Source organism: Gigantopelta aegis, chromosome 3 (assembly GCF_016097555.1).
Source record: "Gigantopelta aegis isolate Gae_Host chromosome 3, Gae_host_genome, whole genome shotgun sequence".
Taxonomy (NCBI): domain Eukaryota; kingdom Metazoa; phylum Mollusca; class Gastropoda; order Neomphalida; family Peltospiridae; genus Gigantopelta; species Gigantopelta aegis.
This window is the reverse complement of record NC_054701.1, coordinates 30,391,385-30,404,602: the sequence shown is the minus strand read 5'-3', so window position 1 is coordinate 30,404,602 and position 13,218 is coordinate 30,391,385. Positions and strand designations below refer to the sequence as shown.

Here is a 13,218-nt window from a genome sequence, read left to right as displayed (position 1 = left end):
TATTTTGTACAGTAAACAGTTACATGTAGCTGTAAAAAGTACGCCGTTATGCCATGACATCACTTACATTATGTTATGTACTGCGCGTAAGGTTATATGACATAATGGCTGATGGCTTTGTTGTAGAGGAGCAGAAGAAATATTATATTAAAAATCTGTTAAAATTGACAATGGGTAATAAAGAGAATAACTAACTCGCTATGAGGAGTTAAAATTATCTGCCCCTCGTGTTTACAACACTCTTTCACTCGGGACAGATAATTTGTAATTCCTCGTAGCTTGTTAGTTATTCTCTTAGTTGAAGATATTCAAGGAAATAATATTATGGATAATAAAGAAATTATTACACTTGCGTGTGAATTATACTGATTTTACGAAACTCCTGGCAGGATTCATGTATTACCGTCGCTCTCACAATACAAGAATCCTGACACTCGTTTCGTAATATCACAAGCTCGCATAATAATGGTCAAGAGTTTGAGAAAACCGCTCAATTGTTTCATGATGATGACTGGCTAAAGACTAGGAAGACTAACTTGTGCAGAAGACTGACGAGATCCTTGGTGACGCTGGTGTTTTTCAGATGGGTGGCTCCATCAGACAATCCTCGCTGGGGTTCTTTTAACACAATGATGATCAGGATCACACAAATAATGCCCAGTGTAGGAGTAATCTAAAAAATTAGTCATTATTCATTTTATTTCCTATTCACTACTGTCAACATTTCCCAACAAACATACATCAAGAGTTTTGATTTTGTGAAGAAAAAAAAAGTTTTTAACATGTTTTTGTTTTTTCCTAATCACCCTCACCCCTCCATCATATAATAATAATAATAATAATAATAATAATAGTAACAGTAACAACAATAATAATTTAATAAAATTTAATAAAATCTTTATTTATAAAAGGTAGCTCAATTAGTTCTAGACTATTCTCCCCTGAGGCTTTCTTACTAAAGATAACAACAACAATAATAATAATAATAATAATAATCATAATAATCATAATAATCATATTAATGATAAAAAAAAACCCAAACCCCAAACAAACAAAACATACATGTATGTACTATATATGCAACCATGGAAGATGTTAAAACCTAATTATGTAGTAGAACAATAATGTTTCTAAGAAGTATTTGAAATTTGTTTTCTTAGATATATTTAAACTACTGGGTTTTATATTTTTTTAACATCATTAGGTAAACTCTTCCAGATACCAACTCCAGAAATGTTTTTGTTTTTTTAAGTGCTCTATATTTCCATCATCAATGGAGTGAAGTTCATATTTTGATGACATTGGATTAAATTATTAAATGGTTTGTATGCATGTAAAAATGTGGGAAATTCTGAAAGGCTCCTTATAGAAAGTGGGCTCTGTGCTTCCATTAATCCCAGGTTATTAGTGGGAAATGCAATATTATGAGATGGAATCACAAAATATCTACATTACACCATTTTTTACGATTCTGGCAGAATGGGCCTCACATTTTGTCCACCAATTTCTTTTCAACTTATTTCCGTGCTTATATCCAACTAAGGTTCAAGCACGCTGTCCTGGACACACACCCCAGCTATCTGGGCTGTCTGTCCAGGACAGAGGGTTAGTTGTTAGTTGGTTAGTGATAGTGTAGTGGCCTTACACCTACCCATTGAGCTCTTAAGAACTCACTCTGGGTTGGAGCCTCACAAATTTTCTCCCAAGTTCAAGGGCAATCAATCTAATTAAAATTAGCTCCACTATTACATGTGGATCTAACAGCAGCCAGTTGGAGCTCATGTCCACCAATCAAAACCTTACTTGCAGAATCATGCCAGTGATTTAAAAATAATTGGAAAACATTCCGAATTATCCTGAGGGTATACGACATGTTTCGTGTGAATTACGAATGCCTTAAAACATGTTTTATTTTATAAAATAAATAATTTGTAATGTAAAACTGAAGACTGATTTTTTTGATTTTTTTTTAATAAATAAATAAATAATTTTTAATGTAAAATTGAAGACTAATAACCCATCCCATACGTACTGGTATGGTTCGCTGTACTGCGGCCACTAAAATAGATTCGCCCGATATTTTTAGAATTTGTATGCTCCCAAATAACGTTATAAAAGGCAAAGTGTGATTGGTCAATATTAGTGTTTTCCATAGCTTGTTTTAGCATGGTGCAGCACCATGCCTCAACAGTCAAGCACCATCTTTCCTCAATCAGTGCCATATGCTGCTCTAAGATTAAACAAGCCTTTTTCAGTAATTAATTCTAAAATTACCTTTATAAAACGCCCAAAAAGTTATTATTAATTAATAAAATATGCCTTTTATATCTTTTGCCATTCATTTATTAAAGCAAGCACATAAATTACATTAATGTTTATTTTAATAAATTTTTTGTTGTATTTTTAATGAAAAACAAGTGCCCCGAAAATGGTGAAAATGCCCCAAAAGTGTTTGGTCTACCATGCCTTGCCTAATTTCTAGGGAAATCACTAAATATTTATATTATTATTTACAGATGAAGTGTAACCTGGACATTGGAGACTACGCAGTGTTGTTAGCAATCTGATTAAAATTAGTTCTACTGGTCTACATAAGGCATTCGTAATTCACATGAAAAATATCGTATACCCTCAGGATAATTCGGAATATTTTCAAATTATTTTCAAATCACTGGCATGATTCTGCAAGCAAGGTTTTGATTGGTGGACATGAGCTCCAACTGGCTGCTGTTAGATCCACATGTAATAGTGGAGCTAATTTTAATTAGATTGAAGGGCAATAACTTTGTCAAAAGAAAAGAAAAATGGATAAAAACCATCTCTGACAGAGTTGTGGCCCTTTAATAAATTCCTGTCAAATGTGATTCGGCCACAACTCTTGTCAAAAATGGGTATATCCCCCATGAAGCTCAAACTTGATCTTAAGTCTACATGATAAAGCTATGTAAAAAAAAAAAATCAGCTCCATGTCTTGAGGCATTGCCTAAAGCAAAGTAAAAAAAAACTATATGGAGAACACACAATCAGACAGACAAACAAAATAATGGAGATGAAACCTAAAGTCCCCTCCTACTATCTAATATTAAATTTATACAGTCATATACAATGTCATGTAATCCATATTATTAAGCAATCATTTGCAATATACCGTATTTTTCAGCATATAAGTTGCTACTTTTTTACTGTGAATTGCAAGGTGCGGTTTATAAAATGGTGCGGTTTATTTATGAATTTTACGGTAACCGCTGTGCATATAAACCAGAACTTTTTATTTTTTCATTCTCATAATAATAATATAGCATACCAAATGACTGGGACTGAAGTATTACAATGGAATGGCTCTTTATTAATAGTCTAGTCAGGCTAGAAACAATACATCACTTGTGTATTGTTATACTTAGTTTCAAAAATGGACTTGTCGTGAACTTTCTTAGTTTGATTTCTGTAACATTTATTGTTAGTAGTGCATCAGATGTGTTTGTCAGATGTTCTAAAATGAAGTAACTTTCCTCATATTATACAAAGTAGTGTTGTTATACTTTGTAGTAAACACACTCAACTTGCATTTTCGATACTTCAGATAAAAAGCCAGTGGTAGCCTAAACAATGTCACGTGAAACAATTACAATGTCATGGCCATTTATGGCCAATTGCAAAAGCCGGACCGTAACAAGGACATCAAAAGTTTCTTGATATCTTTAACGCCACTGTTTCTAACCTGTTTGTAATGTTTTTAATTAATATATCGAAATTTAAGTTTAGTACGAAGCTTGCGAATTAAAATCACATAATCGGAGTACCTGAAATGTTTGTATTAAATGTCGACATTTCCAATCTAATTAGCCCGCTAATTTATACAGAGCATAACGTTGTTGTAATGTATTTCGTTATATTACATGTAATTATACATATATAATTTTCGGCAAATATATATATATATATATATTTTAAAGGCCGTCGTTTAAAAGTTATAAAACAATGTCGAAACTGTAAACGATCGATAAGAGTGTGCTTAGTTTCGGTTCACTACCACTAATTTTTGCATACGGCATGCTAGTTAGGTTACAGAGAAATGCTTGTTTTGCAATTGAGTGAGTAGATCAACTAGTAATTTTCACTTGTGCCCTTTTTTTTTGTGGTTCACGCGTTGTAATCATACTGGGACAAATAAAATATTATAATGTATATTTGTTTTCTTTGCAACTAATGCAAGATTACGAAATTAGCATTATCACGTTCTTGTTCATATTTTCGTAAAAATAGCGGGGTTTGTCAACGGTGTTTTGTTTACGAAACTTTCCCATTAGGTGAAATGAAACTGAAAGCAACACAATCAACAATTATTTATTGTTTGAACTTAAGGGAGAATGGATCTCTTTATTATTATTAAATACAAACAATAATTAACTAATTAAGATTGTGTCTTTATTTTAACTGCGGCTTATTTAAAGGTGCGGTTTATGTACGAACGAAGGTCGGAACTTGGTCTATTGGTGCGGTTTATACACCAGTGCGTGTAATAAGCCAGAAAATACGGTACAGTGAAACCTCTCAAAACCAGACACTATGTAAACCAGATGTTGTTTACTTTCCCATTTTAATAATCAGTACAGAATTCAACCTCTCTGAAACCATATACCTCTTAAAACCGGACACTTTTCTTGACTGGTTTAGAGGGGTTTCACTGTATATCTCATATATATACAGAACTTCACATACATTGTTTTCGCTTCCTATTTATTGCACAAGTTTATTTTGCGTATGAATATATAGCAGTCTTGTGGTATGTTCTTGTGCAAAATAAACTCGTGCAATAAATAGGAAGTGAAAACAATGCATGTGAAGTTCTGTGTTTATTACATACCTTCTTTTATGTTTTACAAAAACAGTTTTTAATTTAACGTCATCAAAACTCTTTCTTAAATACTCCTTTCCTGGATTTACTTAATGTTAAGAATAATACTCTGCAGAAGTAATTTGTAAATCATATATGATGTTAGTAACTAAAGACGCTAACTGCAGTAAAAATAATCAGGGACTTCCCCATTTAAAAGTTCCAGTCCAGATTGCACATATGTGTGATACAAGATAAACGTTTGAAAATGTCTTTATTACTATAGAAGGATTGAATAGGTATGTAATAAATTTTAATATTATAATATACATTTTAATGTGCATATAAAATGTCCTACTGGCAGAAGTTAGTAGGTGTTTACCTATGAGCTTGACTATTAAAGCACAAGACTCACACAAATGATCTTTGGTTCACATCCTATCACAGTAACACAGTTACTTACTCTAAGTGCCCATTCCCAGCTGCCCATTAACTGCGCAAACTTTGATCCAACAATATAACCAAGTCCACTGCAATGAAAAACGTACTGATCAATATCAGTAAATCATGATATAAAAATGCACCATAAATTATATTAATGGGGCTCTATCATATTTGCTTAATGCCAAGACATATTTAGTAATTTTTGTTTTGAAATATAAAAATGCCAGGATTTTATATTGGAGGTGGGAGACCCACACTATCATTTATGGGGTGACAGGCAAATATAACGTGGTGTGGGAATATGATTGGAAAAGCTATGGACCCCATGCCACCCCACCCCATTTACCCCAGTAGAACTACATAGCCAGGGCTTGCTCTGTGTGAGCAGAACAGTTTGCCAAATTAAAAAAAATTATGATTCCAATTATTTTCAAAACAAAATATCAATTATTACAGGAAATTGTTTTTCAAAATTAAAATAAAATTTGCCAACTATTTTTAGAATTCACATTTAGCGAATGTGGTACTTCCCTGAGCTAGCCCTAATATAATAGCTGCAGTATTGACAGATCTACATGTGTATGTGACAGATCTACATGTGTATGTGACAGATCTACATGTGTATGTGACAGATCTACATGTGTATGTGACAGATCTACATGTTTATGTAAAAACAGATTTCTCTAAAAACACAGCTTTTACTTTTAGTAAAAAACATTCTTGGGGTGAAAACACACAGATTATGCAGGGGGAACTATAAATTTATAGCTATTTATGAAAAATGTAAAAAACAAAGAAGCAAAACTTGGGACCTGCTACTACAATAATCAGGGCTAGCTTTAGGTGACCAAAAATTTCACCAAATTATATATTAAACTACAAAAATAGCAAAAACTTAGTTATTTTATAACAAAAGATCAATTATTACATGCAATTATTTTGCCAAATTTAAATAAAATTCACCATTTGTTTTTAAAATTCGCAACTGACGAATTTGGCAAATGCCAGAGCTTGCCCTGATAATGTGTATGTACATTTAAAATATGACTATTAAAGTCAAAACAGGGTAGTATTTCTGTCATTTGATTGCTAAATCTGAGCATACTGAACACATATTTCACATAATAAATGTTTAATAAATGTACCCTACAATAACTAAATGAATACATAAATGGTTTGAATGATTGAGGATGGATTTTGGAAGGATGGATGAAATGAATGGACTAATGGATGGATTGATGGATGGAATTATGAATGACATTCTTCCAACAAATCTTACCTGCCTACTGGAATGGCAAAATAAAATACCATAAGCATTTTTGTTCTCATCTCTTTTGCAAAAAGATCTGCTATTATTGTTGGGGCGATCGTGGAGTAACTAGCTTCACCAATTCCAACCAGAGCTCTTAAGACAATAAATGCCCAAAATGCCTAAATTGAAAAAAGAAAAACCTTTTCAAGCATATGACAGACAGATGATTCATCAAACAGCAATAACTAACTTTAAAGTTGCTAGGCCCTATAGTTTCAATCCATGAAAATTAACACTATGTTTAGTTCATCAACAAACCTGTAACACATTTGGATAATGAAATAATAAAGTGAATCAACAGTATGTGATGTTGAAAGGGGGAAATACCCTTAAAAAGTAGACTAGAGCTTAATTGTCTTCATAACCATTACTTTTCAGAGGTACATGTATGTGTGTTTTTAACAATATGTCCATAAACACTTCGGATCAGGGGTGGGGTATAAAATAAAATTGTCAATTGGTCCCATGTGATGTCATCATTTGTTCCTATAATAGAAATGGACAGGTGTTTCGGACCGACAATAAAGTCAAAAGTGGGACTGGTAAACACACGTTTAAAAAAATTTCGGCTTTTCATCACCCCGTTTTGGAAAAAATCTTAAAATCTTAAGTAGTGTCTGATTTCAATTATCAAAAACGGCTCAAATAGTGAAAAATATGCTGTAGTGTTTTAAAAGTAGAGTTTGTCACTTTAACTTCTAAACTTTGTTGCATATGATTCACAGTGTAGATTCGAATAAATGTATTTTTTTAGGGTTCATACACTTTATTTACCAAGCAAATTTCATAACTTTTCATGATTTTCCGAGTTTTCCCCATTTTCTCATTAAATTCAATTCAACATAATTTCTGTGCTTATATCCAATTATTTGGGGCGGGATGTAGCCCAGTGGTAAAGCGCTCGCATTATGTGCGGTCGGTCTGGGATCGATCCTCGGTGGTGGGCATATTGGGCTATTTCTCGCTCCAGCCAATGCACCACGACTGGTATATCAAAGGTCATGGTATGTGTTATCCTGTTGAGTGCATCATTAAATAAAACATTTCCTTTCCTTTCCATATCCAATTAAAATACAAAAATGCTGTCCTGTGCACATACTTCAATCAGGTACCAGTATCTGGCTGTCTGTCTAGGACAGTGGGTTGCCTTATACCATCCCACTGAGCCCTTAAAACTGACTCTGGGTTGGAGCAGGTAGCAGGACAGTACTATAATTGTAAACATTTTCACGAGCATACAAACCGTTAGTGGGGGGGAATGGGGGGGTGTTAAGGGGCCAGCGTACACTTTTTTTGAAAGTGAAAAATGTCGATCAACATTTTTCATTTGGGGATGTACACTTTAGGGGGGGGGGGGGGGAATGGTCAAAAGTGTACTCTTTGTACACTTGTGAAAATGTTGAAAATTATGGACGGCCCCTAACCCGTATGAAACAGCCGTACATCCGATCAACTAACCACTAAAACAACAGAAGCTGGTGTGTCTTGTTTATAAACTATGCATTGGGATTTAGGTTTGTATGGATAGTACTACTGCACATTTCTATCAATAAAAAGAGCAGATCTATTTAATAAACCAAGGTTCAGAACATATCAGCAAATGAACATTGAAAAACAGATATAGTACTAATTTTGACAAACAAAATTGTGTAGACACTATCCCTTTCGGTACTCTTTGGTTTGATTTTTGGTTCATAACAATAGCATCACTTGACATCAGGCCATACCAGTCTCGATAAAGCACTACATTTCCCAGACTACATGGATTTATAGGATATTAAACAAGCTTCCATTTCATATCATGTTTATGTCCCCAGTGAAATAATGTTCAATTTTCATGAGCTTTAGTGAGAGACAATGAAAATTATTTTATAAGGGGCATAAACATGATACGAAATGGTAGCAGGTTTAATATCCTATTTATTACCCATAATTGATCGTAAGTTATATAACTCAAATCGTTTCATTGACGTTCCAGTAAGGTTGTAATGCGCCAATCGATGATGTCAGCATGTGACGTCAAAGTGTTGCGTCCCACTTGCCGTTCTAGAGGTAACTATCACTTTGATATGTACCAAGATATGTTTAACAATATGGGTAATAAAAGAATACATGCTATACTTTCGAAGCCGGGTCAGACTGAAGTTTGAGAAGCAGACTTTTATTATTATTTCTTCAGTTATTTTAGCAATGCTTATTAGATTTCATAAATTTAATACTTACAGAGATTTGAGTGAATCATAAGCCCTTGCAACAACCGATCAACTTTTGATTATACAATCACTTAGAATTAAATGAGTTTAGGAAGGATTTGAATTATTAGGACCTTTATATACTTATTGCCATGTTCACTGGGATAGACTCCACCAATCACTAATTATACCTTTAATACCTATTCAAAATGTGCTTTATTTTATTTATGTACATATGAACCCAGTGTTCGAGATTAACAGTATCACAATATCCCGAGGATACCAGAATTTAATTTTGAATACCAGACTTCAAGAACCCAGTATCCCACCAGGATACCATATAATGTTGTTTTTGTTTTTATTTCCTGCGTTTTAATTTTTCGCTATACAATGAAAGTCGTCATTTACTGGTGAATTAAGTTAAGTAACAGTATTTTCTTGTACCCAGTCTAATGCTATACCATAACAATATCTCCCCCAATTCATACCCAGTCTAATGCTACATTGGAGCAATAGCGGTGTAGCAATAGACTGGGAATTGCTAAGTCGCTACTGTTTTTGTTTCCTCCCTTCAAATTTTATTTGAAATATTTATTCCACATCTGCAGAAAATTGATACAGGTAGGTTTATTATTAATAATGTCAAAATCACTTATAAATTACTGCTAAATATTAATTTAGGTTAGTATTATTCAAAAATAGATTCCCTTTGATTGCAAATTTCACGAATTTCGTGATTGCGATTGTGGCATTGCAAGACTGGGAACGAGAACAGTGCCGTCCAAGTTTTTGACCATATTATTTATAAATTTCATTTAAGTGGAATACTAAATTCTCAGGTGGGATACCAGATTTTGAAATGTTAGTATCAAACTAGGATACTGCCCAAAATTATTAATCTCGAACACTGGAACCCCCTCCCCCCAAAAAACCCCCTCAACAACGACAAACAAATCCAAAAACAACCAACAATCCCATCATCTAAACTGGAGGAACAATTACAGTTAATGTTTAACCCAACAACAGATTACAGATTATTTTAATTGATCATCATATAGCCCAACCGCTCAATTTTTGATGAATGAATGAATGAATGAATGAATGAATGTTTAACGACACCCCAGCACAAAAATATACATCGGCTATTGGGTGTCACAAATGGTAAGCATATGAAAATATTTATATATATTTATGTAAAACCACAGCGTAAAATTTTGTAATTTTTTGTTTGGAACATCAAGTACTTACGTCTTTCGGTACGAAAGATGCCGACAAGGTGAAGCCAGACCAAAAGAAAATTCCTGCGGCCATGATGTACTTTCTGCTGTACCTGTCACCAAGGTAACCAAACACTGGCGAACACAACATGTACACAATAATGAACGACGTCTGAATCAGTCCAGCTCTAGTGTTATGTATGCCATAGTACTTTTCAACTTCTGGTAGAACCCCTGTTAAAAACCAAACAGTATTAAGTTATATGTAGACATTAAATACATGACAGTTACTCTCTCATAGCAGTACATTTTGTCTACGGAAGAAATTAATTAAAGAAATCATAAAACTTGTTAAAAGTTATAATAGAATTCTCAATCATATCAATGTCACAGACATGTTTTGAACTAGCAAGAAATATGGACCTACTGGGGTGAAGTAGAAATTCACCTGTGAAAACAACCAAAACATTGCTCTACTTTTTCCAAAAGGTGTACATGTAGGTACAATTATTTCATCTGCTATTTAAGTTGTGATTGTGATATATTTCAATCCATAACACTAACCCGAGTCCAAATAACTTCCTTAACATGTCTATATCTCTATATACGTCCATCCCAAGACCAATCTCTGGCAGGGCCAGTGAATGGGGGTGGGATACATACACTAACCCAAACCCTCCCCTCACCCAGGGCTTCTAGAATTGTTTTTAAGTCCACTAGCCATGGGATCAGTAATTAAAAAAATTCACTAGCCCTACTTTAAGTTAATACAATTTTACTAAATAATAGTAATAATCAGATATGTCACCTAAAGAGAGAGATAGAGCTTAAAAACACTAACATTAGGAGTTGGAGTGGGGTCAGTATAGACTTAACTGCAGCATTTGACAAAAAAAATTCACTAGCCATTGGGCATGGCAATTGTAGTTATTTACTAGCCCAACATTGAATATCACTAGCCACGGGAGTGGGACTACCGTAATCTAGAAGCCCTGTCTGGCATGGCAATTGTAGTTATTTACTAGCCCAACACTGAATATCACTAGCCACGGGAGTGGGGCTACCGTAATCTAGAAGCCCTGCCTCACCAAATGCTGTTTTATTTCAAGCAGCCCATATTTTTTCTTAGCAGGACATATTTCTTTTAACCTGCTATCTTAAAACAATAACATCAGGCAATATTTTACTTCCTATTTCGAGCTCCGACATTTCCATAACCATATGTCTGATGCCATATAACCGTAAAAAAAATGTGTTAAGTGCGTCATTAAATAAAATATTTCCTTCAAGCTCTGACACATGCAGTGCAAGGCATTAGGATTGGGCACAGACTACGGCCAATAACAGGACATTGTGGCACTCAGGGTTTGACTTTTTAAAACATTTGTTGAACACTGCCATACTTTTAGCTTTATACACAATAGATAGCAATGTAACAATGAACATACTGCACATTTATCTACAATAAAATATACATGTATGTAACTGACATTATATTTGTATGTTAAACAAATGTTACAAGTTTTTACTTTACTTTAATATTTTGTTCTATATTTATAGAAAACATGAAAACATAAATTGTAGCCTTCAGAAGTACTCTCTCATCAGAGGTTTGAGAGAGATCCTAACTGTCCAAAAGTCCATCTATAATATAGCTCTGTAATGGCAGAGTACTTGCATGTATGTACATGTACATGTAAACAATACTGCCTGCTCAATATATGAATAATTATCTTGATAGGGTAATGGTACATGTATTAAATAATAAGTAACCACATATATCATAATCAAATAATTCAATCACATAGTTTGTTACACCAATGTATCTGCTGTCATAACAACTCCCTGTTCTATTTATACACAGCAATATCTGACAACATCAAATTCAGTCTGATCATGTAACTGTTTTTGGCATTTTATACAACTTTACTCTTAGTGTTCCAGCATTCCATGCATTCATTCAAGTCATGGCGGGACGTAGCCCAGTGGTAAAGAGCTTGCTTGATGCACGGTCGGTCTAGGATCGATCCCCATCAGTGGGCTCATTGGGCTATTTCTTGTTCCAGGCAGTGCACCACAACTGGTATATCAAAGGCTGTGTTATGTGCTATTCTGTCTGTGGGATGGTGCATATAAAAGATCCCTTGCTGCTAATCGAAAAGAGTAACCCATGAAGTGACGACAGTGGGTTTCCTCTCTCAATATCTGTGTGATCCTTAACCATATGTCTGACGCCATATATCCGTAAACAAAATGTGCTGAGTGCGTCTTTAAATAAAATATTTTTTCCTTCCTTCCTTCAAATCATATGCAGTCATATATATATATATATATATATATATATATATATATATATATATATATATATATATATATATATATATATATATATATATATTAAAAAATGGCAAATAGTGGCCTATAAAAAGAGAAGAAAAGTAATTTGTTTAGACTTAGGTCACTAATTAGCAGAAATTCAACTTCTAAAACCACCAAAAAATTGCAGGTCATTTTTCAAGAGACAGATGTATGTACGTGACAGCACAATTATCTCATCTGTTTATTTATAATATAATTTTGCTTGTGATTCTATTATATAATAATTCCATAATGATCTAAAATACATCTCAGAGGTCCATAGCTACCACATGTACTTGACACTAAACCCTCCTTTTACTCCACTCTTATTTCCAAAAGGCCATATTTTACTTCCTATTTCAAACCCAGAGTGCAGTAATGCTGTGTTGACCGTAGTTACCAGTCTAAACATGTGAGTTGACATTATCGTCAATGTGAACACGCCAGATGCAAATCAGGAACCTGTAAAAATACATGGCAATAATTGTCAAATGACCAACTGAGGGAAATAGTTCGACCCGTACACCTCTATATCAAAGGCTTATTAAAGACTAATCCTAACGAATGCCAGACAACTCGGACCCATGGACAACTCGGCCCACGTCGAGACAGCTCGGCCCATAGTTCTGAGACAACTCGGCCCACCTCAAGACAACTCAGCCTGGAGTCCAGAGACGACTCGGCACATGCACAATATTGTATATATTGTTGAACAAGTGTTGTTTTTTAAATTAAAGTATTCTCACAGAAATAAAAGAGTGTGTTTTTTGTTAGTTTTGAATTAGTCTCACCTTAACATAAACATCCCGAAACGAAGTGTCATGTCGGATTGATAAATTGCTGATCCATTTATCTTTGAAG

At 34.0% G+C, this 13,218-nt stretch overlaps 1 protein-coding gene across 4 annotated transcripts in view; it reads right to left on the bottom strand.

Moving 5' to 3' along the window:
• Nucleotides 1-13,218, bottom strand: part of LOC121367865 (protein spinster homolog 1-like) — a 39,177-nt gene that overhangs the window by 24,160 nt on the left and 1,799 nt on the right. For all 4 annotated transcript variants that reach the window (XM_041492296.1, XM_041492294.1, XM_041492297.1 and 1 more), the window contains exons 2-5: nucleotides 10,031-10,233; nucleotides 6,558-6,709; nucleotides 5,298-5,364; nucleotides 537-673 (exon numbers count right to left, since the gene is read on the bottom strand). In XM_041492296.1, the coding sequence (XP_041348230.1) occupies nucleotides 537-673; nucleotides 5,298-5,364; nucleotides 6,558-6,709; nucleotides 10,031-10,233 (559 nt within the window). The remainder of the gene's footprint in view (nucleotides 1-536; nucleotides 674-5,297; nucleotides 5,365-6,557; nucleotides 6,710-10,030; nucleotides 10,234-13,218) is intronic.